Source organism: Drosophila subobscura, chromosome U (assembly GCF_008121235.1).
Source record: "Drosophila subobscura isolate 14011-0131.10 chromosome U, UCBerk_Dsub_1.0, whole genome shotgun sequence".
Classification (NCBI taxonomy): Eukaryota; Metazoa; Arthropoda; class Insecta; order Diptera; family Drosophilidae; genus Drosophila; species Drosophila subobscura.
The window spans coordinates 12817200-12844945 of record NC_048534.1 but is presented as its reverse complement, the minus strand read 5'-3'; the positions used below and the strand labels follow the sequence as shown (position 1 = coordinate 12844945).

Sequence of the window (27746 nt, the reverse complement as noted above, 5' to 3'; positions counted from 1 at the left end):
ATACTTTAGCGATACTTTACGAGCTAGTACAGTAAAACCACAAATAATAAAATCTCTAGGCAAATACGCATCAGGATGATGATGCAGGGTACATGGGTGCAGAGTCATCGTCATCCATAAAGCATGCCGCGGCATGCTTCCAGCTACGGCGTTAAGGCGATTCAGCACTGGGCTGTACTGGAATGAAGGGCTGCCAGCGCAGACAGGAGTCGTCGATTTTGGGAAAGGTACCGCGACGTTTAACACGCTCCTCATACTCATCCAGAACGTCCTGGCAAATAAGATTAGCATATTAGTAAAGTGATCTATAGAAGATCAAAGATCGCATCGAATTACTTACTTGCTTTTTGAGTACTATGTGCTTGCCCTTCCAGTACTTCATCATGCCCAGAGCCTGCAATGTGCTGACTATATCATAAGAGTATATGGCCATTTCCTAAAGATGGGGAATAAATATAAATTCTTCTTTTATAAATAATTCTTAGTTGTCATTACCTGAGATACATCCTTGATGTTCAGGGAATTCCCTGAACGATTGCACAAATAGTCCAACAGCACATCTTTCCAGTAGGACCTGTACGAGATCAGGCCCAGATCGGATAGCGGTTTCTCCGGCGAACCGATTTTGCCCTCCACTCGTGTCAGGAGATAGCCTGCAAAATAAGGAACAAATTATCGTCAAATAAGGTTCAGCATAAGCCCTGTAAGTATGCTATAGATAGAGTAACAACTCCAAGTTCCGGTGTATTATTTATGGTGACCAACTTTGTCCCGCCCCTCAGCCGGCTGTGTGGTGCGGTAAGAAGTGTTCTGCTCTGCCCAGGCCTGGTTTGGGAGTGTGTGCGTGTTGTGTCTAGACAGGATTCCGCAAAGTATTCAATGGTTGGAAAGGGACGAAATGGGGGGTACATTTAAACAACGTTCTGGCGTACATTCAACCCAGCGACAGTGTCACCCCCAAAGACCCACCCCAAAAGACCCGAGGACAACGACGACGTCTGGCAGCAACAATTCCCAACAACTCTAGATAACAAAGAGGCGAGCTTTGAGGATCGAAGTTTTAGATACCCTCAAAGACTGAATACTGTTATGGTTGGTTACATTTGGGTGATCTTAGAAGAAGCTATAATTTTTTTTAAGGAAAGTCCGATTTGGAAAACCATATGAATAAGGTCTAAAAACTCTTGCAAACTGAGGGACTTCTGTAGCTCGTGTTGGATGAAATATACTTCCTTCTCTGTTGAAAATTGTAATATGTACTGGGTATATAAAACAGAGGCAGCAGCCACAGCGACAGAGAAAGCAGCCGTCGTAGCCGCAGCGGCAGCAACAGCAACAATGAGTGCAGCTAAGTAAATTGACGAGGACGAGGACACACGGTGCCCTCACAACATAAAATCCACTGAGGCAGGCTCGGGAAAAAAACTTGCAGTCAGCCACCAATACAGGCACATAGACAGCGAGAGAGAGAGAGCGAGTGAGAGACACACAGCCGAGAAGCAGAGGAACGTAGACGCGCAGACACACTCAACGGGCCAGACGGCAGACACAGCTGTTGGGGGAGAACGGGAGGGAAATCCTGACTGCTGGGCGCAGGGTTGCACGCTGGCAAAAGCTTCCACGAGCATCGTGGTTGCGCTGCTTTTTTGCACGGCTGTCAACAGTGGGAAATAATTGAGAAAAATGCAGCAAAATATGAAATGTGTGCTAATTATAACTAAATTAATTAATACCCAATATTATTTTTGAAATTAGGGTAAATAAGTGGAGCACTTTCATGTATAATTACATTACATACATACATGGCACGATTCATTCTCTGTCAAAACATTTTCATGTTTTAGAATTGTAATCAAAAATGTTATAGTCTGCTATAGTTATCCCACTGTATAGACCATTTTATGCACTCCAGAGGGGGGAAAGAGATGGCCCGTGGCTTTTGGTCGCTGGGGGACGTTTTGGGTGCCACTTTGATTTCTTTGTGCCGCACTTCGCTCTCTCTCACCGGGCACCGTCCCTCTGCTCGTGAATTTATCACGGCGAAGCGGCAGGAGCGGGTACATCGGAGGTGCGGCTGAAGGCGGAGAGTGTGAGTGGAAATGTCGAGACGACTTTATCGATCCATTTTGATTCCCATTCGGTGGACGGCGGGCGACGCGACGCGAACTCGAACGCTGACGATGCGAGTTCTGTTCTGCTGAATGTTGCATAGCCACAGGCGCTTTGAGTACCCGAGTAAGGATTTACAGAAAGAAAAATGCTCTCTAAAAATGTTTAATAAAACAAAGAGAGAAAGAGAGAGAGATGCAGTGTAGAGAGCAACTTTAACTCAAATTAGCAAGGCTCTAATTATTATTTTTTCTTCCTTTTTCTAGACCTAGACAGTCGGCGAAGCGATAACAACAAAGTGAGTAATGAGTACCACGTACGCTCTTTGGGTTGAGAAGTGCCACCAGCACAGTGGTCCAAGCATGGCTTCAAAACTGTGACAATACTGTCTGATCAGCTCCAAATTTATTTTTTAAATAAATTTAAAAATGAATTTTACGTAAACTCTTAAAACAAAAACGCTGTCCAAACGTATTAAGTTTCCATTTCTGGAAATTTTCAGTTTGTTTGAATTTTTTGACTCATGAAAGTTATCATTTTTGAGTGGCCACTGTAGCCACCAACACGAAGAGGACGACGCCCTTTCATTGTGACCTGCCCTGACCTTTGTTGTCTGCCGCCGTCAGAGCCTGTTGTTGTTGTGTCTGCAGAATTGTATTTATTTTCCGCTGCGTATGCGGGAGCGTCCGAAAAAAGATAAAAGGCGAAACTTGAAGGCGGCACGTTTGAACAAATTTTTGGCAAACTTTTTTTTGTTTTTGGCTGCTCGTTTTTTGGGCGAGAAACTTTTTTCACAAGGGTCTGGTTTCCCATTAATTAATACATGGGTTAATGTGAGATAGGGTGGCAACCCTTGCGTAGCGTAAAGTTTTCTCTGTCTCTGTCCATCTCGCTCCGTCTCCCTCTTTTTGCAACTCATTTGCATTTTGCGTGTTGCAGTTATTACACCTGGACATAATGGTATAGCTTTCTCGCTCTGGCACACATGCTCTGGACTGAGAGAGTGAGAGAGGGGTTCCCACTGCCCTTAAGGTAACCCCTAGAACGGACCCACAACCAGCTGTCTGTCCAAAAACCGTTCACCTGCCTCCAATGCCAATTCCCCCTCTCTGAATAATGACGAAAATGATTTGCCCGCTCTCTCACATAGTAGTACCTTCCTCTCTCACACTTGCTAGTAAGCTCTCTCTCTCTTTGACCAACACATCACTCTTTTGCCGGCCGGCACTTGTCTGTGTCTGCTTGTGTCTGTGTGTGTGTAAGGTCAATGTCGTTTCGTTTCGTTCGTTCGTTCCCCCCGCTGGACGACGCCGACGCCATCAACGACGACCACATTGCATGTACACTGTACATACAGACCGTCGCCTCTGCCGGCGTCGACGTCGACTTTGACGCTATTCAGCCACGCAGCAGAAACAACAACAATGAATGACTCAAGTGCTGCTCTGCTCTCTCTTCTCTACTCTCTTCCAAGCTCCTGGAAGCCACTGTCTGATGCAGCAGGGTGATGTGATTCTTTCCGTGGGTACTCTTTTGTTGTAACCTGGGCAAGGGGGTATTACTGTTCTGACTAAACTTTTGCCATTAAGACATGGAAGCATTTCCCAATCCTATAAGGAATATTCCTATACCTTTTCTTGATCATCTCGAGCAACATTAGTTCCATGTTTCTGGGTATCTCCAAGACTTGATTATATTTTAATGACTATATTCATGGGGTAGATCAGTATTGCAGGGTATCTAAAGCTTAGACCCCAACACAGCCTTTTTTTCTCATATTTTAATGTCTTGTCTTATTTATGTCTGCTTTTGTAGTCTTCGCCTGGATTAATTTTAAGCAATTTTTGAGAAAAAAAAAAAAGGCACAAAATAAGCAACGTTAAAAATTACTTATGCACTGGATCCACGTTCATATCCATGGTAATGTGTGTGTGTGCTCGTAAGTGCAGCTTTTGGTCTACGTTTAATTGATGCAGAAATTGCATGTTCTTCGTTTCGGCTTACCTGAGCGGACAGCGGGTAAAGGCATGGAGAGGGGTGTGTGCAGCTGGAGCGAGGGGGAATTTCAATTGGAAAGTCCAGTCCCAAGACTCTGGCATGCTTGAAACTTTTCTCATGCAATGGCAATGATGATTATTTTCCACAAATACACGCAAAAGCAGTCAAAAAGGCTACGGTAGGAAACACATGACTCGACATAGGGATACTCAGTGCTCGATGTACATGTATAAATTCATGATTGATGGAGGGTGCACTCGAACGGACTCATAACTTGCTTTCTTCATTTTTCATTACTTCATCCCCTTGGCCCTTTGCAAACATTTAAACGAATTTAACAATCCCCAAATAAATACTGGGTATCAAAATATACACACACACACCCATGACTCACATGAAGACCCCACAAAACGAAAGAAAAAAGAACCAGAAAACGAAGAGGCAACAGCCATAATCAATATAGCCAGACATTTTTTAGTGTCTCATTATTTATAATCCATGATTTAGCTACCATTTTTACTCGCACTAACCACTAACCATGGCATTACTAACTAGCCGCCTCATTTAGCCACCATTTTCAATGGAATTGTCGGCTTCTGGTTAGTCAAACGAATATGATATCAATTTACAGATTGGCGCTCTAGTTAAAGAATTGCACGTCAACTAACAAAAGAGAAAATTCCACATAAAATGTTTTAATGGAATAGAGACAGACTTTGGTAATCAGTGCAACGAAATGTTTTCATTTTTCAGGTTGATTTTGGATTATTATAATTTATAGTTCGAAACTAAGAAATGTTTGGGAATTTCAAAAATGGCTTATGAGCTAGTCTTTCAGGGATTAATTGGAGGTATTCCATGTTATTCAGGAATAAGTCGATGCAAAGCTTCAAGAAATAGATTTAAGGTTGCCTGTGAACTAGTAGTTATAATTTAGACTCAGAATGAGGGAGACTCAGGTGCAGTAGATCTCATGGAGCTGCAGTGCATAACCTGTACGTGACAGCATCAAATTAATATAAAACTATGTACTTGCCCTTGAGCATGAATTTGCATTGAAAGATGAACATTATGAGCATAAGTTGTAAAGAAGGTATAGATATAAACATTTTAGTTTGCAAGGCAAACGAATAACTTCTTCCCACAAGCGTTCAATAAAGGGCTCCCACTTTTCCTTCACTTAATGTCATATTTTTGCATTAATTGTTCCTCTGCCACGAACTGCCTTAAATCTATTTATACCCACATAAACGTTCATAAAATATATTTAATGAATACTTACTGAAATCGATGAGTAATCTTCCATAACCCTTCCTTTGATATGGCGGCAGTGTTAGGATGCATGAGACATTGTAAAACGAGTTTTTCTCTTGCAGGAAAGGAATGTGCTGGAACAAAAACAAAACCGAAAATTGTATAAAAATCAATTCTATATTAGGTGAATCTTAAACTAAAGCACTTTAAAACAATGTGGCTATTGATTCTGCAGCACAAACAAAAGGTTAAAGATATTATAAAAATTGAATCAATGGCAAATACTTAAGAACAATTCCAGACAGAGAGATATACGTACGAATGTATGTGCTCGGGTAGATGGGGGATGGAATGTACTTTTGGCGGAGATAGGGCTGGGGGATCGGCCAGACATGGGGCCCAGACACACACACCCAGAGTGCTGGGTAAAGGGGTGTGCGGGGGGTGTGGTTGTGTGGAGAGATGACGGCAACATTCATCTGTCGCTTTTGGCTTTTTTCGGCAGTTCAATGACCAGCAAAATGAAATGAATCGATGCTCAGCAGAGACATAGACAGGGAGAGAGAAACATTCGTGGAGAAGGAGAGTCGCAGCCTGAAAGAGATGGCTATAGCCAGGGAGAGAGAGAGAAGCTGTGCGTAAATAATATAAACGTACGCATATAGCAGGAAAATTGGTGAAGAGGATGGGGAAAAGGAGCCGAAACAGAGCCAGGAAGAGCCAAAGACATGGCCCAGGAGTTGGAGTACAAACAGAGACAGAAAGAGCAGATTCATGGACAGGGAACAGGAGAAGGATCCACAACAAGTTGGGGGGATCTAGGAGACATATACTCTCCGCCGCACACTATGTACACATGAATGGAATGGAAAACGTAGTACAACTCGCACATAGTTAGTTCGTTTATCCCCCAACAGTTTGTCCCCGAAAAAAGAGAGCTGAGAGACTGGGCTCTGGGGGGATCTGTGAATTCGGGACCGGGTTTTTTTTTGTTGCTGCTCTCGGTGCTCCTATCTATGGCAACATTCGGAAATACATTTATGTACATTGCGGGTTTTTCCTTGATGCTTTTCCTACATTTTTCCTTTTTGTTCGTATTGTACGTTTTTCCTTTGTCTGCCATGATGTCTGGTAACGCAGCCACATAGAGACTCCCGGGCTCCCGGGCACACCAAGCGCAGACGCAGAGCCCTGGTGCACAGAGGTGCACGACCTCAATCGTGTCCAACATGCACAGCATCCACGAGGACTGCCTGCCTGGCTGCCTGCCTGCCCCAATCCTCAATGTCTAGCTGCTGTCTGGGCCTGCCCCAAAACCGGTGGGGGGACCCGACCTGGGCCTGTCTGCTGGACCTGCTGGGAGTCTGAGTGCTTGGAGGTTAACTGTGGGACAAAGGATTGCCGAAAATTATCACCGTCAATGGAGGGGCAGGCCATGTAAACCAAATAGTACGAGGAACGGAGGCATTTACCGTGTGTGTTCCGATGATGTTTCCAATTCGGAGCTGCATCCCCGAGCATTCAACGGGGATGCTGCGCCAAGTTTTTGGAGGGGCAAACCAACGACATGCGCAATTTGTAACACAAACCCAGTCTCTGCCAGCGCCCCGAAAACTTTTGCATTCTGCAGTAAAACTGCAGCAGCAGCGGGAGCAGCAGCAGAGGGAGCAACAGCAGCGACGGCAGCAGCAGAGGGGCCACACCATGGGGGAGGTCAAGAAACCATTTGCTGATTTTTAAAGCTGGGGAAATCTCTCTCGTTCGCTCTCGCTCTCTGCGTCTCTCTGTCTGTTGGCTATTTACCCAAAAAGCTTCGTTCGGTTGACAAAAAAAAAAGGTAGAAAAAAAACCAAGTAATAGAAGAGAAATATCATCTTGTTTTTGGTGGGGCATGGTCAAGGCAGGCGACGTCTGGATCCTGGGATATGTACATATGTACCCGCCACCGTACATGGGTTGTGGCCGCGGCTGCGATTCGGACTGGGAGATGCTGTGGTGGGATGTGGGGTGTCTGTCTCCAGACATAAAGGAATCATAAAACTGTTAAATGTCATTATTCAATTTTGATACACGAAAATCAGCACTGAAAAGTTCTATGCCCAATGGTGAAACTATCAAAATTATTTTCAATTAGCAAACAAATTTTGGGAAATAAACTTTTGGGGCGCATAATTAGAGTAAGTTTTGTCAGACTTTTAGAGGTGCAGCTTTGTGGGGTAAATCTGTACTTGATCAATTATTAATTGAAAGTTTTCTTTAAATTACAGATTCCATTCCAAGCCCACTCTATGACTAAGGCAAGTCCCTAATGAAATAACGTAATTGACTAAAGTTCGCAATGGTGTTTAATCGACAATTATGCTAATAAGTTAATTGTAGCTTTTGGCAATAACTCAGCTAATTCCATAATGGATAAACAGTCATAATTCAATTACTGAGGAAACCTCAAAATACAGACTGGCAGGTTTTATGCAGCAAAAAGGATTTGGACAGAGGAGTCGTAGAAGTTTTGCAGAACTTTTTCCACTCAGAGGAACGACAGAACACGGAATTTTTGTAGATTCACTGCGCATTGCATTATTGTAGTAATATCAGTGTAGTAATATCTCTCAGTGCTCAAATCGACTTAAATTGAATTAAATGTTGATCCGATAGGGTAATTTTGAGAGTATAGAGTTACGTTGTGGTGTATTACAATGAGATTCTACAATTATTTAACACAATCATTAGCTGCAACGAGTTTCTTGTATCATTGTATCATTGAAGCAAGGCAATGTTCCATGGGAATCTTAATTATTAATTAAATTTACACAATGAGTATAATCGATAGGAAATAGATTAGATATATTCGAAAGCGTAGAAAGTGGCTCTAGCGGCTAGAGTCTAGCCACAAAGTAGTACTTTGAGTATGGTTAAAATCAAACTTTGGTACCCAAAAATCGATTCTACTGGTCTAAAAACCAGCCACAGAACTACCTTTCGTTGATATTTCGTTGTATGCAAGAACTGAGCTAATTAAATGTGCCATCATATTTTTTTTTATAGTAGCCTCATCCTTAAGTTTCAATTTTATTCCCCAAAAGTCAAGGATTGTCAAAACGATCTCTTAGCTATTCTAAATTGGAAAGAGAACTAAAATGAAAGGTGCAAATATTTCCTCAAATGTATTCCTATTATAGCTACTATCCCAAAGTACATTCCAATAAGTTCCACCTAGTGGAAAACCTACTCTAATATTTCTAATCTCAATCCCAACCGCAATTAAACTCCCCCTTGTTGCACTCACCTTGCTGAAGTAACCCACAATGTGACAGCCATCGACATCCGCCAGCGTCATGATGTAGAACAGAAACGGTTCCACATCGTAGTAGAGGGTCTTGTGGTCCAGGAAGAACTTGGCCAGCAGGCAGAGATGCTGACAGTATTGCTTGTAGCGCTTGCCATCCACCTGCCAGACCTGCAGCTTGCCCTTGCGGTAGATCTCATCGCCCGGAGGATGCCGCCAGACGCATTTCTCGGCATGCCGCTTGATGCCCGTCTCGGATTTCTGGTAGCGCAGGCAGAACTCGCAAATGTACATCTTGGGCAGGCGGGCAGCATCGTCCGGATACGGCGACTGATACCAGACTTTCATTTTGTATTTGCCCATGCTGATGTATCTGGAAGGGCAAAGGTTTGAGTGCGTCTCTTTTGGGTACAGCAGAAATACTCACTTGATTCCCTTGCCCACGGGCAGATCCTTGAGTTCGTCCTCTATTCGCTCGGAGGCCTGAGCCTGGGCCTCGCGAAACAATTGCAGATCATAGTCGGGCACCAGGCCCGTCAGACTCGGCTCCCGATCCTCGTCCGTGCAGTCTTTTTCAAGCTTAACCTGAAAGCAAACAGAAACGTGTACAGGAAGTGCAACAGTTTGTGGCATGTAAACCCACCTTTGAGTCCAAGAAATTATTATTGATGGGCCGAAAACTCGCTCGAGATTCTCGTATCTTGGCCAGAAATTCACGCTGTTCGGGCGTCAGGGATTTGAGATTTGTGTGCTGATTGCCAGGCGCCGACACAATGTTGATGGGCATCTTGACGCGCTGCTCGTTGCGCAGCTTCCTGTCGTTGGCCCGCTCCTTGCACTCGGAGGCGGACATGTTGTGGTAGATGGGGCACGCCTCGGGCAGAAAGTGCTTGTCCAGATTGCCGCTGAGATGGCCGGAGGAGTCGCAGCCCTCGATGGGGCACTTCTTCTCCGTTTGTGTGATGGGCGACACTGGGCGGGACTTGAGGGAGCTGAAGACGCCGCTGCTGATGGCCACGCCCTCCTTCTTCACTTTGCTCTTGGCACTGTTGAGGATCGAGGGCGCTGGCTTCTTGGCGGGACTCTTGGTGAGCAGCATCTTGTCATCCTCCAGATCCCCATCCGACTCGGAGTCGTCGGTCTCCTCTTTGGGCTGCTGCTTGGACCGGCGCATGCTCAGCGACCGGGTTAGCTTTCGCATGGGATTGGCCTTGTCCTTGCGCTCCTCCTCGCTGTCCGAACGTGCCGGCTTGCCACCCACCACGGGTCGCTTGCCCTTGGGATTCTTGGGCGGCTGGGAGCTGTAAGAGTTGCTCGAATCGCTGCCCTCCGAGTCGCTGCCCGAGCTGGAATCATCCCCGGAGCCGGAACCGCTTTCCGAATCGCTTCCCTCGCTGCTGATTTGCGGTGGTGCCACTGGTGGTGGTCCCGCTCCTCCATTCTTCTTGACTTGCGGCAATTTCGCTCGCACTGCCGCCTGCTTGGCCCGCACCGTGCTGGCCATCTTGAGGGGCACCTTTCGGCCGTTCTTGGCCACCTTTATCGAGTCGTCTGTGCTGTTGGAGGAGGAGGATAGCGAGGGCCGCTTGCAGTCGCCATTCTCTGTGGCCCGAGCTACTGGCGCGGTTCTCGGCGGTGGGTTGTTGCTTCTGGATGCCGGTGGAGGCTTTGCTCTTCCTATCGCTGGCGGTGGCTTTCGCCTTGCTGCCGCTGCTGTGGCTGCGGCAGTTCCTGTGTTGTTGGCGCGTGCATTTTTCTTCACAGGCGGCGGCGTATCGTCCTCGTCGTCGTCATCGCTGGTCAAACGATGATTGGAAGCCGCCACGGAGCGCACTTTACTCGCAGCGGAGGTCAGCGTCGAACCGAAAGGCTTGGGCTTCTCTGTTTCTGCCGCCTTTCGGCGTTGTGCTGTGGAGCTCGATGTTTGTTGTTGTGGCTGCTGCTGCTGGGACTTTGAGGCTGGTGCTGTCGTCGCGGTTTTCTCCTCGGGCGTTGCACTGCTGGAATCCGTGTCCGAGGAGCTGCCCGTGTCTGTGCAGCTGGTGGAGCCACTTGTTGATGTGCTGCCCGACTCTGAGCTGCTTGTCCCCGACTCCATGGCCATTTTTTTGAGCGCACAAAGATTTTTTAAGCAACAAAACACAATGATTGTAAGCGGGAGGGGGAGAAGTACTTCAAACGTTTCACACTACTGGAAATAATATTTCGGTATTTCACGATGGATGGTCACACATAAATAGACTTGGCGAATGTTTCTTTAAATATTTGTTTAGAAACTGGATAGAAACGCAAGCAACATTTTCCATACAAACCTTTTTTTCAGAAGCTTTAATTAATTGTTTTACAATTATTTTGAATTTTTGTTGTGACCAGCCATGCTCTGGCATTAAAATACCAAAACAGACCAGCGATGAGTGCAGTCGTTTACCAACACTGCTGGTCACATCTTCTAGAGATGTAAGTTTTTGGCACCTGAAATTGTTTACATATTTTGTGTTAAATGTTTCACTCAATTATACCCTTCAGCGCTTAGTTTCTGCAATTGTTAAATAAATTCTGTAAACTGAATAAAGTTATTAACTTTAAGTAAGCATTGTAACAAAAAGGCACTGATGTGAAGGAACAGGTTCCGGCATATTTGTTCCATCTCTAAGTCAATTCTAAATGAAGCAAAACAAATATTTTCCTGGAAAAATTATTAATTTTGGGATCTTTTAGATTTGAACATGTACAACGTGGATTGTATACCCATCAAGGACATCAAGCCGGGCCTGAAGAACATCAATGTAATCTTCATAGTCCTGGAGGTGGGCTCCGCCACTGTCACGAAGGAGAACCGTGAGGTGCGGAACTTCAAGGTGGGCGACCACACGGCCAGCATAAATGTCTCCATTTGGGACGAGCCCGGAAAACTAATCATTCCAGGGGATATCATTCGGCTGACGAAGGGCTATGCCTGTCTCTGGCGGCACTGCCTCACCCTCTATTCCGGCAAGAATGGCGAAGTCTTCAAAATCGGCGAATTCTGCATGATTTTCAACGAGAACCTCAACATGAGTGAACCCAAAAGGCCCGAGCCAGCACTGGTGGCGTCGCCCGTGGTCCTGCCGGGCGGTCTGCCCGCTGTGGGTCCCTCGGGCGTGCCAGCCAAAGGCGGTCCGGCGGGCATCTCTCCTGCCGTCGTGCCGGTGGTTCTGCCCGGAGCCGTGGTGCAGCCTACCATCCCCGCCACAGCAGTCGCAGCCGCACCCACTGTGCCACAGACAGTGGTGAAGCAGGGCACACGCGGTGGCAGAGGCGGCGGACGTGGTGCCTCCCACAAAGGAGAACGGCGATAAGCCGATTTAGGATCGATCCAAGACATGAACAGGGATTTCGCATTAGAATAAGAGCCTAAAAATGGTTTAAAATGTTGTAGTTATGTTTTATTTTTGCAAAATCGAAAAGACACAAATCAGATGCGGAGAGATTGTGCAGCATTTTTCATCGGATACATTTCTAAGATAATTTTGTATAATTAATATTGAATTTTTAAGACAACATCCACATAAAACGATCCTTAAGAACATTCTCCATTTCCATCTCCATCTCCTGTAGTGTGTGTTGGTGTGTGTTTGTGTATGTGTGAGTGTGCGTGCGCGTGGAATTTTAGCTTATGCTTCTAATCCTCTTGTTTGTTCGATGATCCATCGCTTAGACCTTCTTCTTCTTCTCGTAGTAGGCCTGAATGGCTTTCAGCAACCAACCCACCTCCTCGACGGTCTTGATCTGATAGTTGGCATAGGTCTTCAGCGTTGGCAGCTCCGAGACGCGGAAGGTCTTGCCAATGCCATGCAGCACCTTGATGGCGTCCTCATCGGTGGTGTCATCGCCCACATAGATGATCTTCAGGTTCTTGGCCCAATCGGCATCGAACTGCTTCTCCAGGATCATCTTGGCGCCCTCTCCTGTAATAGTGAAGAAAAGATTTTGGGTTTATAGAAGGGACTTTATTTGGGAGAGAATTTTTTAGAGGAATTCTTTGATTTACAGGGTAAAGAAAATCCCTTACAAAAATATTATTACCCAAGATAGGAGTGGATACTCCCTGACACTATCTAGAGATCTATTAAGGCTATAAGATCTACAGGAATACCTTCATTTTGGCAGACAAAAATTAATAATAAATGTCTAAAAATTCCAGCTCATCCCATTCTGATCTCAAGCGATCAGCTTTCGGTTGCCATTTGATCTGGAAACAATACCCCCAGCGATGGGCATGCAAATGTGCTTGAACTGCTGGGAATCATCCATTGTTCCAAAACACAAAAATTGTTCTAAAGTTTAAGAATTGTTTTGCTAGACACACATTTTGGATTGTAGAAAACGCCTGCAGCGCCAAGAAACAGAACTGAATGCTGCCCCAATCTGTGTTGCCTCTTTCTCTCTCTCTTTTTTTCTGTGGATGGAACTATTTATAGCCGCCTACGTGGGCGGATCTTCTGGGTTTCATTTCGGCTGTTGGTTTGCTTTGGCCAAGTAAATGAGTGTTTGAGGAGAAGATGAAATTGAAATCATTTAGCGGCTCGTCCGCTCGGTACACAGTAAGGAGTGGAACATACATATATCATCTATATGGATCATTTGTCTGTACTTCTCTCTCGGGGGGATTATTATTTTATTTTGTCGTCTTTTTACTCTGTGGCGTTTAACGCCACATTTTTGTTTAATTGGTGACGCAGTCTATAGATCATTTAAGTCCCCAGACCCACAGCCATGTTGCAGTTTTCTCTTTTTTTTCAGACGGCACCAACAATTCCCTGTTCTCTCTTGTACAAGTCCGGCGAGACTTTAAAATTTTTCAAACAAATTTATCTTGGGGAAAAGAAATAAACATTTTTTCCGTGTGCCTTTTTTTGCTTTCTTTCTTTTTGCAATAATTTCGGTTCTGCCTGTTAGAAATTTATTGCCTTTGGAGGCGTACACAATCATAATTAATTTTTGATTTTCACGCATTTCATACACGAAACATATATCTGTCTGAAAGATATATATTTATCTTGTATTTTGTCGCCACGGCTCATTGGCCTGGGAGATGATTTTGATATGGGACTTTGCTTAGAGGACAGAGGCGACAAGTGGGTCTCATAAATCTCCAGTGGGCTATACATATGCACACTTTTTGTTACTGTTTTCTGTGGCAAATTTTAGCCTGGGGAATTTAAGCAATGCATTGGAATCTATTGAATTTTTTAAGAGGATTTAAAAACGGAATAAAAGATATTTATTTAAATTGAATATTATTGCAGATGGTTTAAGCCATAAATTGTATATAGTTTGGCATGGAAAATAGTAGATAGACTAGCTTGAATATTAATGAAAGTAAATTATGGAAGAGGTAATAAATATTGCATATTTTCAAAGATTTTAAGCAGATTTTTTAAATAGTTTGGGATGAAAAAAAAATACTTTCTATATTTTAAATGCATTTTAAACATTTCTAATGCGCCTTTGTTGACTTCCCTAATTTTTTTCTACAAGTATTTTGACCCTAAAAGTGAGGAATAGATTTAAAAAATGCATCACTCAAAGGCTGTTCCACTTTTGCAGCCATATTTATGCACATTTGTTTGTATCTTTTGAAGTTAGCTGAAAACGTCACCAAAATCAAATTCGTTTCGCCCCCCATTTGGTTCCATTCATCTAAAATTACGCATTCCCCACCACTAAACTTAGACGGAATCTGGTAGAACAGGAAAAAATTTCCTACAAATATTGTGACTCAAAGATTCGAATCGAAAGTGAAAACTTTTGTGTGTGAAAAATCACAAAGTTTTGTTAATTTATCATAAGGAATCGGGCGAGTGAGTGACTATATATAAGAGTATATAGCTATGTATATATCTCGTAGGATGAGGGAATATACATAAATGTTTGGGCGTGCTTTTGACATCAGTTGGCTGCGGGATGTTTTGTCTAGAAGAATATTTCTTTATATGTAAAGGCATCCGCAGACATATATTTATTTTTGTATCTTTGTGTGAGAGATTTTAATTTAGTCCGATTTTTGTTTCGTGAAAATATTTTTCGTCTTCTGAAAGACGCCCACGTACAGGGAAAAATGTTGGCAATAATTAAATCATCGAACCATCGAGTCAAAAATCGAATTGTTTCGAGCAGGTGCCGAAGTGTGGACGGGTTGAAAATGGAATGCCATCGGGACAGCTCCTTGGCAGTCACCGTAATGGATGGCAACAGTTGCTCAAGTGGTTTGATGATATAAATCGAATATATTTAGAAACGAAACTAACCTTTGTCCCAGTTGACGCGTGGCTTGCCCTCCAGGGCATAGGGGGTCTCAATCAGCTGGAAGCCATGGGACTGGATCAGACCCTTGGCCTCGGCAATGAGCTTGGCCTTCAGCTTATCGGTGACGCCCTTGTAGTGATAGGTGACGGAGATCTTCTTGTCCTCCACCCAGGCACCAGAGCACACGACCTGAAGCAAAAAAGGGAATACACTTTACAGATATTCTGAGAAGAGTTTTCCTTCTTTCAAGTCCCACCTTCTCCTTGAGTTCGGCCACCAGTTTGTTGTGCTTCTCCAGCAGCTCCTCGGGCATTTCAATCTTGAACTTCTTGCCGGAGGGATACTCCACCTCGAGACCGTGATTGCCGGCATAGGTGACATTGGGGAACTTCAGATGGTTCTTGATCTCGCTCAGCTCGCGGCCGGAGAACACAACCATGAAGATCTTCTCATTGGCAGCCAATTTCTTGATGTTGATCTCCGTATCCTTGGGCATCACGGACAGCTCCTCGGTGAGTGGGGCCAGGGTGCCATCGTAGTCCAGCAGCAGGACAACCTGATCCTTTTCGGGTGCAATGAAACTGTGCACAAAAATGGAAACTTAGCTCCTGTCCTGCTGCATTTCCTTTGGAGAACTTACCCCTCGAGCGCCTTGACGTACTCCTCCTCCTTCTTCAAGAGCGGTGCCTTCTTTTGCTCTGCCATTTTAATGCCACTCTTTATAAGATTTTGTTTTGTATCTACCGGAAACTGCGCGCCGTGCTGGACGTACCTCGACCGATTTAATAATACTAATGACCAGCGATCCTCAACAACCGCACATCGCTTATGATCTATAAGTATCCGCGATCCGATCTCATCTCTCATGCTCTCTCTTCACCAACTTCTCTCTCTCTCTCACGTTGAGTGGTGGTGGCAACCCTGGCAGCTGTACGTTGGCCAAGTAATTCCCACAATATTTATGAGGCATATGCGCATAAAAAAACACATTCTATAATGGATCTTCTCGTGTATAAGTTGGCCTGTTTGTACATATATAACTGAACAGAATGAATATACACACACGATCTCTTCGTATTCTTCTATACACACAAAAATCTCTAATGACAGAGCAGAGTCTTGGGGCGGAACGGGAGGCAGAACGAGTGGTTATATGGTGACGATGCCTTTGATGCACCTTTGTTTGAGGTCGTTCGTGTTTTTGGAATCATTCTGGGTAGTGGTTGACACACATTGGGCAGAGAAAAATGCGTTGACTTTGTGTGGACGATCGGAGAACATGGATTTACTCAGTATATATTCATTTCAACAACTATCTTTGTACAATTAATCCTTTCCTATAGATGTTGTGCTCAGAAGTATCTACTCAATAATTTTCTTTGATCTTCAAACAAACAGCGATTATTTATGTGTTTCCTATGAGATTAAAGAATCTATAAATTTATCAGCAGATCAATTAAACAAGACCTAGATCTTGCAATGTATATCTTATGGAAGTTTCTTATAGTTCTTAATCCCGATTGATGGAAAATTCTTTTAGCAAATCTTAGTTGACATCTTGCAGGTGTTTTGTAGATGAAAGATCAAAATAGATAATATTATTAGCTGCAGATTTTAGCACTTATTGTATTAAAATTGTTCTATATTGATTTGTATATCTATTCTTGATTTTATACTGATCTCTTACATCTCCGCTGATCTCAGAGGTATACAAATGGCTGTGCATACGGGAGGCTTATGCTTACATGACAATCTCTACATCTTGATCCAATTGGTGAGACAATTTGTACATATACATGCGGGAATGTGTTCCTTGTTTTTCTCATAAATCGTATTTAATTAATCATCTAGTGTCATCATTATAACACAAATATGTCTAGTTTTGTATGAATGTAAACGAAACCCCTTCATTACCTTTTCTATCCTTAGGTTTGTGGCAAACCCTTTGCTTACAAAAATCGCACACAATGAAGAAATTGAAGAAATGAGGAGAATAATTCGTTTTTCATACATTTTATTTAGCAATTGCTGGTGGCTATAAAATGTTTGTTGATTGCTAGAAACGCAAAATTTCAATTACGTTATCTCCGTTCTCGACATCTTAAGTTGAAAGCCTCTTCCGATACGCATCTGAGGTACTCACAAAATAAACAAAACTATAAATTTCCAAAGTAGCAAAACAGTCTTCATAATTAAAACATTTATTGTTTAATCTGCCTCGAGCATACATTAAAATCTCACTTATTATATCACTAATTAAGCCATAAATTCTAGGACACATAAACTTGGGCTATCCACTTGAGAAGATCAGTCATGAGAGCCTGTTTGGGCAATCGAAAGTCTGCAAAGGTCTGGATCTGTTCATCGGTGGCAATGCGGAATGAGCGACCCAAGCCCTGGAGAACCTGAAAAGGCATAGAAAATGTAAATAGAAAAAGCTTCTTCAACAAAAAGAGACTAAGACTCACCCTCATGGCATCTTCATCGGTGGTATCATCGCCGGCAAAAACAACTCTCACATCCTTGTGCCAGTTGTCACCAAACTTCTGCTTCAGAATGTAGAGGGCAGCCTCGCCCTTGTTCCAATTGACTGGAGGTTTAGCCTCAATGGCCTCATGGGCCTGATTTGCCCGGAACCCATGGCGCAGACAGATCTCCGTGGCCAGCTGCTTCTGCGCGTCCTTCAGCTCCACAGGTGTGTCGCGGTAGTGATAGGTGAGCGACACGCGCTTATCCTCCACCCAGGCGCCATTCTTCTCCACCTGCTCCTTGAGCTCCCTGACCATGTCCGTGTAGTTCTTTTTGATTTCGGCGGGCAGCTCGTAGTCGTGCCTCGAGCCATCGGGATACTCGATCTCCAGGCCATGATTGCCCGCATAAGTGGTGCCATTGATGCTGACGTGAGCCTGGACATCCTTCAGGCCACGACCCGAGATGACAGCCAGAAAGACTTGCGGATGCTTGGCCAATTTGTGGAGTGTCTTCTCCAGTTCCACGGGCATCTGTGTCTTGCTGGGATTATCCGCAATGGGCGCCAAAGTGCCATCGTAATCCAAAAGAATTGCCAACTTGTTGTGGCTATTCAGGTAGCTAAAATCAGAGAGGGGAGAGAGGAGAGAGGCGAGAGATGATTACTCTTATCAGCAATTTGCCTGGTTACATGACAGGGACAAGGTCATCGCAGATTAGCGCTGATTTATGCCTTGGACTTACCCAGGCAGCTTCTGCTCGAACTCCTCCAGGCGGCTGATCACGGGTGCAACTCTCTTCTCGGGCATTCTGATGATTTCTTCCGGATTACTTCTGGCTACGCTGACGATCAGTACCAAAAGGTATATGAATTTTGCTTGGACTTGCACTGGAATTTTGAATGGAAGAATATTAGTTCCGTGTTTTGAGGTCTTATCTGCTTGCTGCTGTCTCAATGTCTGAGCTACAACTGTGAGGGGTTGCCTCCTATAAAGCGGCTGATAGTTTCTCTCCCTCTCTCTCTCTATTGATAAGAAATCGCATTTGCTGTAAAGTCACACTCTCCCGCTCTCTCCCGCTCTCTCTAAGTTTTACCTTTTCTCAATGGAATCGATTGGCTTGGCTTGTAGACACCTGCCCCTGATGGATCTTCAACGCGTTTTGACTTGCTGCCTCGCTGCCGACTGCAGTTTTATATGGCGATTTTCCGTTCGTTTCCTCAAACACTTTTTCTTGTTGTTTTTGTTTTTGTTTGTTTGTTTGGGCAGGGAACAAAGGCAGAGAGAGAGAGGGTCATCTGTCCTCTGTTCTCCATGCATCATGCATTGCCTTCGTGGCTGGCGCGTGCATTGCCTTCTCTTTCATTCATTTTCATTTTCATTTTCATTTCGATGGTCATAAAAACAAAATCCCCAAAAATTCATTAATTTCATGCAACCGCCTTTAACCCAGGGCTCTCCCTTCCCCCCTTTCAATCCGCTTTAATTGGTAATGAGAATGCAAATCGGGTTATGTCCTCGACCCTGTCCTTCTCCTCCGACAAATCCCTTTGACGTGACTCTGCGCGTGTCTGTCGGCAGGAGGTAACCCACTCTTCAGCCCATCTCCTAATCCCAACCGAATCTGGCCGCGCGATTTGGGGGCACAAATATTTGTTGCATGCACTGGAATTGATTAGGCGACAACAGCGCCTCTAATAATAGCCACAGCATGAGCGCGACACAAATGCCAAAGAGGTGAAGGGGAGATACTTAGACATGAGTGCCAAAGGGTTAATGGGTGTTGTGGAGATACAATTTAGAGGACAGTCGGACAAGCGGTTTGCTTTGCGGATTAAATAATAAAAGGACTTTTAGTCCTTGGCAGCAATCTGTTTTATAAGATATATTATGCATAATTATACTCGTTTCTGGATGATATAAATTGGAATTTACATAACTATTTTTATTACTATTTATTACTGTTACTCATTAGGAAGATCATGTTCCAGTAAATTATTATATAATTCTAGTCCAAAAATATACTATATTTTGAAAAATTAAATGTAAAACTTGGATGAAACTCATTCCTTATTACGGAACAGGGAACCAAAAAATACACAACAGCAGTCCACTTTGTTCCTTTATCTTTATTTCAGATAAAACGGGCCCAGGCTTCGTTTTTGTTGATAAATAAGCATTACAGCGATGATCTACAGACTAAGGTTTCATTTATCTCAAATAAATTAGAGAGATTTTCCATTGAGACTTCAAATGTTTCCAACTATCAACGGTGTCTACCAACTCCACATGAGACAATTCCAAAGGAAAATATTGACTTGCTAAACAAAGGAAACTCCCATCGATAATCGTCATCAATGGCTGGCTAAAGACATTGCTAGATTATAGCCGATATTACGGGTTGTAAGCGTGCTGCGGCAAGTGAATCACGCAGTCGGGGGAACCAGAACATGCCCCAGAAGCATGCTCAGATGCAGACAGAGTGCCAGACCGAGGCCCAGACCCAGACCTGACCAAATTGTTTACTAGCGATACAAACAGTATTATCGCATCGTTGGAGAGGTGGGCAGGGAGAGAGTGTGAGCAGAGCAGAGCAGACAACCCACTCATATCCAAGGGGAATGGACTCTCGCGCTCGCTCTCTGTCTCGGCCAAGCCGAGAGTTGTTTATAATCGAATTGGGGCAATCGACATGACCACAGAAGCCTATGTACATACATATGTATGTATGTACGAATATATCTGACTGCTAATTTCGCTTTAATTAGATCACAACAAATTTGTTGCACTGTAAACAAGTGTCTGGTGTGGCATCATCGCACATCTGTCCGCACCCTCTCGACAGTTGGAACAACAGCTCCCTGGGACATTGGTCAGTGGGTGGAAGAGCTGCCCCCTTCAGACAGACATCAAAATATTGACTCGGACACATCGCTCGCTGTTTTCCAAATGCATTTCCTCACTCACTTTTGCAACAATTTTTTCACTGATTGGTTTGTCACGGATCCTAATTTGCGCAATTTGTCAGATCGAAATGTGTCAATTAATGGAAATAAAACTAGCTGCCACTTTGCAACAAATTCAATGGTAAATATTTTCGCCAATGATTGAATCTGTTTGTTTTTATTCTATTCGGAATTTTGTTTTTCTCGGAAAGCTTTTCCAAAAGCTCGAAGAACAAGTTCGCTGAACAGGTAATGGGCCACGGGGGCCGAGGAGGTCTTCGCGGTCATAAATAGAATTTAGAACTCACTTAGCAAAGTAGCCAAACAGTGGGCACAGTGGTTGGAAATGCTCGTACATGGGGTAAGGGTAATTGTAATGAATTTTGGAAGGTGGAAGATAACTTTAATTATGTTTTGCTTGAATATCAATTTTTTTTTGATCTAATTTCATAGATTTAGCTGCCAAATTAGAACCCTGAAATTTAATTTTCAAGCTCAATCATTATATGAATGAATTTGAAGGAAAAGTGACTTTTTATACTTTTATTTAAGTGTGTTTTTGGTATATTTGGACACTATTCAAGCTCCAACAACCATCCATTATTCATGCATTATCCTCATGAAGTGCCATGCTATTTTCTACAAATAATTTTAAAATGTTTAAGGTCTACTTTTGGGCTGAATGTACAAATGGATTGACTTCATTTTCCTTTGTTAATAATTTAGTAAATAATTTATCGTGTTAAACCATGTGCAGTCTCACCTGCTCTAAAATCGCTGAGTCTGAGACATAATTATCATAATGCAGTGGGACTTTTCTTTGGCTTAAAAACAACTCCCAAGCAGCCTTAAAATTGTCAGAGCTTTCCACCTACGTAAATTAGTTGCAAAAAAAGATAAAAACACGCGCAGGGGGGATGTTGTGGGGTTGGGAGATGGTTTTGAACACCTTTTCGTTCGTGGTGCGTAAACAACAAGAATGCAAAATGACAGATGACTACGACGTTGACCTTCACGCAGGAGGATGGGGGTGCCACTTTTGTGCTCGCCGTAAATCAATCGAGAATTGGGGTATGGGTAAAGGCTTTTGCTACTTCCCCAAGGCAGTCGAGTGTGTGGGAGGGGGCCGTGGAGTGGAGTTAACCGAAATGGATGTTCAGCTCATCTGACAAAATCTAACCTGTTGCCACTGTCAGAAGCAATTAGTGAGTGCGGCTAGGTGTACGTGCCACGAGGCGCCTCGATGTCAACAGGTTGCCCACCCACCAGTCAGTCCCCCCCTTCCAGCGTGTAAACAGCTGTCGTGGTGTCTGTGCGGCCGTCTGTCTGTGTCTGTGCTGTGTGTGGGCGTCGTGTTTCGCCTAGCATTAGGGCATGGCTTATTGCCAATTACATGGAAAATGTTTGCATACTTTCCTCACTCTCCTCCTGTTTTTTTTTGTATTTTTGCTTGTGTTTGTTCCTTTTTTTTTTTGGGCCTAATGTTAAGTGAAGGTCAGTTGGGCGGAAACCTGGATTGCCGGCCACCCTCCTGTCGAGGAGGCATGTTTGTACGAGGATGAAGCGTGCCACAGAGACAGATACATTTTTGCTACTGTCAGTTGATTCGAGATGACAGTCTGAAACGAAAGGCCATGATTGGATGATAATAAATCCCTTTATCCCATTACGTTTGGAGATGATTTGGAAACAAAGTTCATCATTCAAAATCAAGATGTTTGAATATTATAATGGCACCCAATAAAATATATTAAATAGAGCAAAGCTAAAGCTTACAACATTTTCTTTGCAGTTATGAATGAAATTTATATTAAAGAATATTCCCCCCAGTTTTTGCCTAAATTATTTAAATGTAACCCAACTCAGCTGTCGATACTTAATAACGTATCTCAATAGTCACGATAGCCATGTTGACCTTCATCCCTAAATAATTAAACAGCTCAAGGCGTGAATACAGACACTAAAGATGAAAAGAAATGACCTAAACACATACATATGTATGTACGCCGCATGCACAGAAGGCACCGACAATCAGCCACTTGGTCCTGCCTCCACAGCAACAAACATTCGCCAGCAACATTGTTTCTCAACATGCAGCCAGGGAAAGCTACACGAACACGCAGCATGTTCTCGAAGTGTTCACGAGACTTTGGAGAATGCAATTTTGTGGTATTGACAAGCATGAACCTTCTTGTATTCTTCTGAAAATCATTAATCTACGCGAAACAATCGTAAATCACTTCTATCCGCAATGGTCGCTGTCTCCGTGTGGTGTCTTGATTCATTTCGGTTTGTGTTGCGCGCGCTTTCGCTGCTGCGTTTGTCTGGCAACTTTTGTGGCTAACTGTTGCTGCTGCTTTTGTTATTGTTGCTGCTGCCTCGTCTCATTCAACCAACGCCAGCGCAGCAGACGTGTCGTATTCGTTTCAGCATAAAAACTTAATATCGTCCGTCCGGTGTCTGTCCTGTCTCCTGCTGTTATCATTCGTGTCATTCCTTCGCGCTCGAACCCACTGTGCTCCCGGTTTTCGTGTAGTGGGCGTTTACGTGTGTTCGTGTGTGTGTTGTCAAGAGTGCATTTTACATTTGTCCACGCACAGTGCGCGCCAACACTTTATTGACGCCATCGCCGCCGCCGCATCGCATCTGCAGGTGGTGTGGGTGGTGGGTGAAGTGTTACAATGGCTGGAGCGCATCTGGCCGTTCTACTGCTGCGTCGCAATAAACCCACTTCGATGACATCGCAACACCGGACCCGATAGTGGTTGGGCGGACTGGCATTGGCTGGACGAGTACGAGCACGGATATTGTATAAAAGCATAATTGCTATGTGCCAGCGGCTTAATACGCATCGAGAACCTGAAGTGTCAACAATTCGGCGAAAACAATTAAATGCAAACAATGAATTTTGTAACAAAATAAATTGACACAACAGAGAAGAACAATTATTAATACAAATAAAATTTAAAATTTAAATAAAAGACAACCTATAAATAATAAAATTAAAATCAAAACTCATCTTCAAGAAAAAAGATATAAATAAACACAAACTAAAATTGTGCCAAATATGCTTGTAAATTCAACGGATTTAATAACAACAAATATTATCCAAAAATATTAAATAAATCATATTTACCGAGCTGTTGTAAATGTTTTAAATGTGCTGTTATAAAAATTAATATAACCATAAAACGAAAAAGATAAATTTTATTTTTTGTGGATCAGACGTGGTGCGTATCCATACTTAATTTTTATACAACTTAATAAAATATTCAATTTATTAGAATTATTAAATTGAATGTAAAAAAAGCGTAAACAACAAACACCGAAACAAAGTAGGAAACATTTCATAAACAAATAATAAATTAAAAACAAATGTTTGACTTTTGTTCTTGTTTCTAGTTTTGTGCGTTCTGTAAACAATTATTTCGCGGGCAGTGGCATAGTGAAGGGTTTTTCGAGAGGGGAATTCCAACAGAATTTCCCCTAAAATGTTTCTAACTGAAACTCAAATCAAACTTCAACTTAATTAAGTTATTTTGGAACATTTTTGTGTGTCAACCCCTCTTCCTCTGTGGGCTACACCTCTGTTTGCTATTTTTGGCCTTTCCAGCACGCAACCTTGACTCGTGTCTCATCCACGGACCATAACTCAGGCGAACTCATAACTTTTAACCTCATGTTTTTTTCCTACATACTCTTTGGATTTGTAAATCATATTAATTAGCTTTGATCGTTTCATTCCGTACTTCCGCTTTTAGATCTATGAATGTGCAAAACTGTTTGACTTTGAGAATTCTATTCGAAATACGCTTAAAACAAAATTTCGCTGTGTTTCTTTAGTTCTGTTTTTGATTTGTTTGTTTGATATGTTTTAAATTTGGCGGCAAGGCCTTTGCTTGTTTATTTTTGCAAAAGTGAAATGCAAATTATTCGTGAGGTTCTTAATTGTTGTCTACGAGTGCGGGATTTATTCTATATATTCCGCCTATCCATCATTGGTCGAATTTCCGATTTCTTCTACGCATTATTCGCACTTCTTTAGCCAGTATCCGCTGCCTTTTTGATACTCTCAAAATCAACAATACATAATGAGCGAAGCTTAACACTTTTAACCACCGCCTACGAGTACATAAAAAGCATCTAGCACGTTCATAAAGCAACTAGTTAATAGCACCCGATACTCGGTGCTGCGGTGGCTGCCGGCTTTTACTTTGTGGTGTCACAAACAAAAGCGTTTTATTGCCATCCGACCGCAGACAGGGCGGAGAAACAGTAGCAAACGTTGACAAACGCCACAGCCACCAGGAAAAAATATACGACCAAAGAAGAGAAAGGTTTTAGTGGGCACAAATTGGAGATACCCTAGCATAGTGATGGTGACACTAGAGACAAAGTGAATCAAAGTTGATTAAGTGTTTTAAAATTATAAACATAAACATAATTTCTATATTTACTTATATACCAACTCCCCGCAAAACCCAAACTAACCCAACTTTCCAGGGTATGCAAAATAATTCATCGTTTCGACCAGATGACACAGTGAGTGGGGAACGGAACACGAGTGCGACAGCACTTTATGAGGCTGGGGATCGTAAAAGGCACACACCAAAAGAGTGAAGAGGAAAGAGGGAGCACAATGTAATGGGTCCTTCCGAGTTATTGATATTTTGCATCACAGCCTACGACAAGTGGCGAATGTGGCAAGGAATGTCTACAGCAAAGAGAATTATATTCAATTTTAGTAGACGGCCCAAGGCGGAAGCCACTTTCAGGGGCACTTGGCACTCATAAATCCTATCGATATTTATGGGGGAAACACATTTTGATTGAAAATGAAATGAAAAGGGCCCAAATGAAAGCAGATAAAAGCCAACAGTATTTGATAATAATTATATACGAGTATGTCTGCATGTACAGTGGGTGCTGCCAAAAGGGAATGCCAAGTAATTTGACTATCAAAAAGTTGCCAGACAAAATATAGCACAACTTTTTGTTGTGAGGCTTCTGTTTTGCTTTCTATTATGAAATTTGATTTGTTTTTAAAGAAATGTCAAAGTGGAGTATCAAATTACAGGCAAAAATTAAGTTTTCGGCATTTTAGAGACTTTTCTTTATGCTGAGATGCTAGTTAAGAGAATTTTAAATTGTTGATTTACTTGCAAAATGCATTTCCCTTAAGATATATTCACGGACTGGTTACTTCGTCTTTTTCTTCGTTTATTTCCCTTTTAAAAGTTTACTTCTTGTTTTTCTTTGGATAACCTTGCTCTTGTTGCTTCAATATTATGTTTCAAACAGCTTAAAACTTTTTAAAGTTACCTTTACCCCTTATCCTAGTTGGTAAACCCCACCAGACACCGAATTATTTACTTACCAACACCTCCTGCTGGGTCCCGTCTCTCATGCTTTGGCTTCCCCTTTTCCCATCCTTGACTTGTGCTTTATTTTGGTTGCAGTGTAAAAGAGACCTGTTTATTTCGGTTAAACGACGCTTAGCCAATACAATAAAACCTCCATGGACCGACCCATCCATTTGAGCCGACTGAAACAACATTTATGACGCTCGACTGGTGTTTGTATTTGGCCGACAATGTGACAATGTGACAATGCCCCAGTCTAAGACTCGATGAAAGCAATTTCTTTCTTTCTTTTTTTACATCACAGAAATTCACTTTTATATTTTTAAAATCCCAGCCAAGGTGAGACTACAATTCAGTGGGGGGAAATGGAGGGCAGGTTGACCGCCAACTCCAACCACTTTTACGCATTTTCGATTTCATGGTCATAGCCAACAAACCGAAAGAGAGAAACCAATAGCAACGGTCGTCGTTGTTGTTAATGTTAACACTCGCACTGCCACTGGCCCCGCTTCCTCACTGAAACACGGAATGACGAGCACAAATACGGCGGGAAATGTGGAGCGGGGAAATGTTTTGGGAGAGGCGAAAAAGAGAGAGAGGGGGGAACAACACAGAGAGTACCATGTCGCAACTTCAATCACCAATATAAAAGAGTGAATAGTTTGGAAAAGCCGAAAGCTAAGATACACTACAAGAGCCACTGTTCCTGGAGTAGATGATTGAATGTTGATCAATTAGAAATAAGATGCAACTGGTAGGGGAGTGTATTAAGTGTTCGCTTAGAATCAAAGAACGGTGCTCGAAAGCTGAGTGGATCGTAAGAGAGTGAGAGCGGGCTAACAGTCCGCTGTTAGCGGAGTGCGGTACAGGCTGTTACCCTAGTCTGTCAGCTCTGGAGCTGTTACCTAAAATTCTATAAATTCCTATTCCCCTCGTTGCTATTTAATGGCGTGGCACCTCTTCAGCCGTACAAACATTTTGTCAGAATAATTATACCCTCTGCCAGCGTAAGTGTACAACCACAACGAGTCACAGCAAGTGCCGCACTTCCCATGACCTTAGCCGAAAGTGGAATTCGTCGGCACCATGACAACCCACATGATGTACCCCCGTTAATGCCCCCCAATGCCCTCCTGCACCATCATCAACATCCTAACCACTTGTTGTTTTTGGCTGGCAGTTTGATTTGTTTTCTATGGAATTTCAAGCAGGCATAATCATCCTCATCAACATCCAGCGATGACAACCACAACTGACCCGACACGTGCCCATCTAGGGGGGGGGGCAGCTCTATTTATACAGTGAGTAGAGGAGCAACGGTAACTTAATCTTCGTCTGGTTAGCGTCAGAGTGCGCAATAGAGCTCTCCGTATGAGGACGAGTATGTTGATAAACACAAACGGGTCATCAACCGGACAGGTTCGGGTGCTGCTACTCCTCCTTCCTTCCTGAGTCCAGGACCCACTCTTAGGGTCCTGGGCGTGTGTGAGTTTTTATTTTCAATGCCTATGCCAAGGTCCGGTCGATGTCCTGATGAGTAAGGGCAAACAAGAGTCCTGTTATTACCTCACATAAGGGGTACTCACTTATTTGAGGCTTGATTCTGGAGTTGAAAGATGAGCAGTTAATCAGCCAATGAGAAAATATTTGTGTGTCTTTGTGGGTGGAACTTGTTGCATAAATGTGGTGTGGAGGGGCCTTAATTTTCGGGGCACATGGTTCACGCCTTGATGGATTCGACTGAAAACTGGGTTGAAGCTTTGATTTTTGGCTGATTTTTGCCGTTCTTCAAGCGGTTTCTGAAGAAGAATCTCTTCCGAAGACTCGAATTTCGAAGAGAACTAAACATGGGCGCATTTTTTCTTGGTTATTCTTTTAACCAATTTTGTCCACTCTTGTGTTCAGCTTACATTACATTAAAAAAGGGATCAACTGTACCAAAATTAAGCCTGCCCATTGAGTATTCATTTTCCATGGAACACTAAATTATATTTCTCATATTTCGTCAAAGCAAACACAAACCTTTTGCCAACGT

The 27746-nt window shown here is 43.1% G+C and overlaps 4 protein-coding genes across 5 annotated transcripts; 1 reads left to right on the top strand and 3 right to left on the bottom strand.

Moving 5' to 3' along the window:
- Positions 1-136: 136 nt before the first annotated feature.
- On the bottom strand, positions 137-10809 carry LOC117901125 (histone acetyltransferase KAT7). The gene is made up of 7 exons (XM_034811764.1): positions 9291-10809; positions 9075-9232; positions 8648-9020; positions 5390-5495; positions 496-653; positions 341-436; positions 137-271 (listed from the first exon to the last, which is right to left on the bottom strand). The coding sequence occupies exons 1-7, from the start codon at positions 10749-10751 to the stop codon at positions 152-154; spliced, it is 2472 nt and encodes an 823-aa protein (XP_034667655.1). The 5' UTR covers positions 10752-10809; the 3' UTR covers positions 137-151.
- Positions 10810-11097: 288 nt separating this feature from the next.
- Positions 11098-12215, top strand: LOC117901129 (SOSS complex subunit B homolog). 2 transcript variants are annotated; one of them, XM_034811768.1, is made up of 3 exons: positions 11262-11307; positions 11366-11985; positions 12018-12215. In XM_034811768.1, the coding sequence occupies exon 2, from the start codon at positions 11374-11376 to the stop codon at positions 11983-11985; it is 612 nt and encodes a 203-aa protein (XP_034667659.1). In that variant the 5' UTR covers positions 11262-11307; positions 11366-11373; the 3' UTR covers positions 12018-12215. The 2 variants fall into 2 exon arrangements, with proteins under 2 accessions (XP_034667658.1, XP_034667659.1); XM_034811767.1 differs by lacking the exon at positions 11262-11307 and adding an exon at positions 11098-11233 and having other exon boundaries at positions 11366-12215.
- A 105-nt stretch (positions 12216-12320) lies between these two features.
- On the bottom strand, positions 12321-15736 carry LOC117901128 (probable trehalose-phosphate phosphatase C). The gene is made up of 4 exons (XM_034811766.1): positions 15576-15736; positions 15192-15516; positions 14938-15124; positions 12321-12594 (listed from the first exon to the last, which is right to left on the bottom strand). The coding sequence occupies exons 1-4, from the start codon at positions 15638-15640 to the stop codon at positions 12341-12343; spliced, it is 831 nt and encodes a 276-aa protein (XP_034667657.1). The 5' UTR covers positions 15641-15736; the 3' UTR covers positions 12321-12340.
- A 1405-nt stretch (positions 15737-17141) lies between these two features.
- Positions 17142-18365, bottom strand: LOC117901611 (probable trehalose-phosphate phosphatase C). Its single transcript, XM_034812430.1, has 3 exons — positions 18149-18365; positions 17404-18025; positions 17142-17340 (listed from the first exon to the last, which is right to left on the bottom strand). Exons 1-3 carry the CDS (start codon positions 18211-18213, stop codon positions 17206-17208), a joined length of 822 nt encoding a protein of 273 aa, XP_034668321.1. The 5' UTR covers positions 18214-18365; the 3' UTR covers positions 17142-17205.
- Between the last annotated feature and the right edge of the window lie 9381 nt (positions 18366-27746).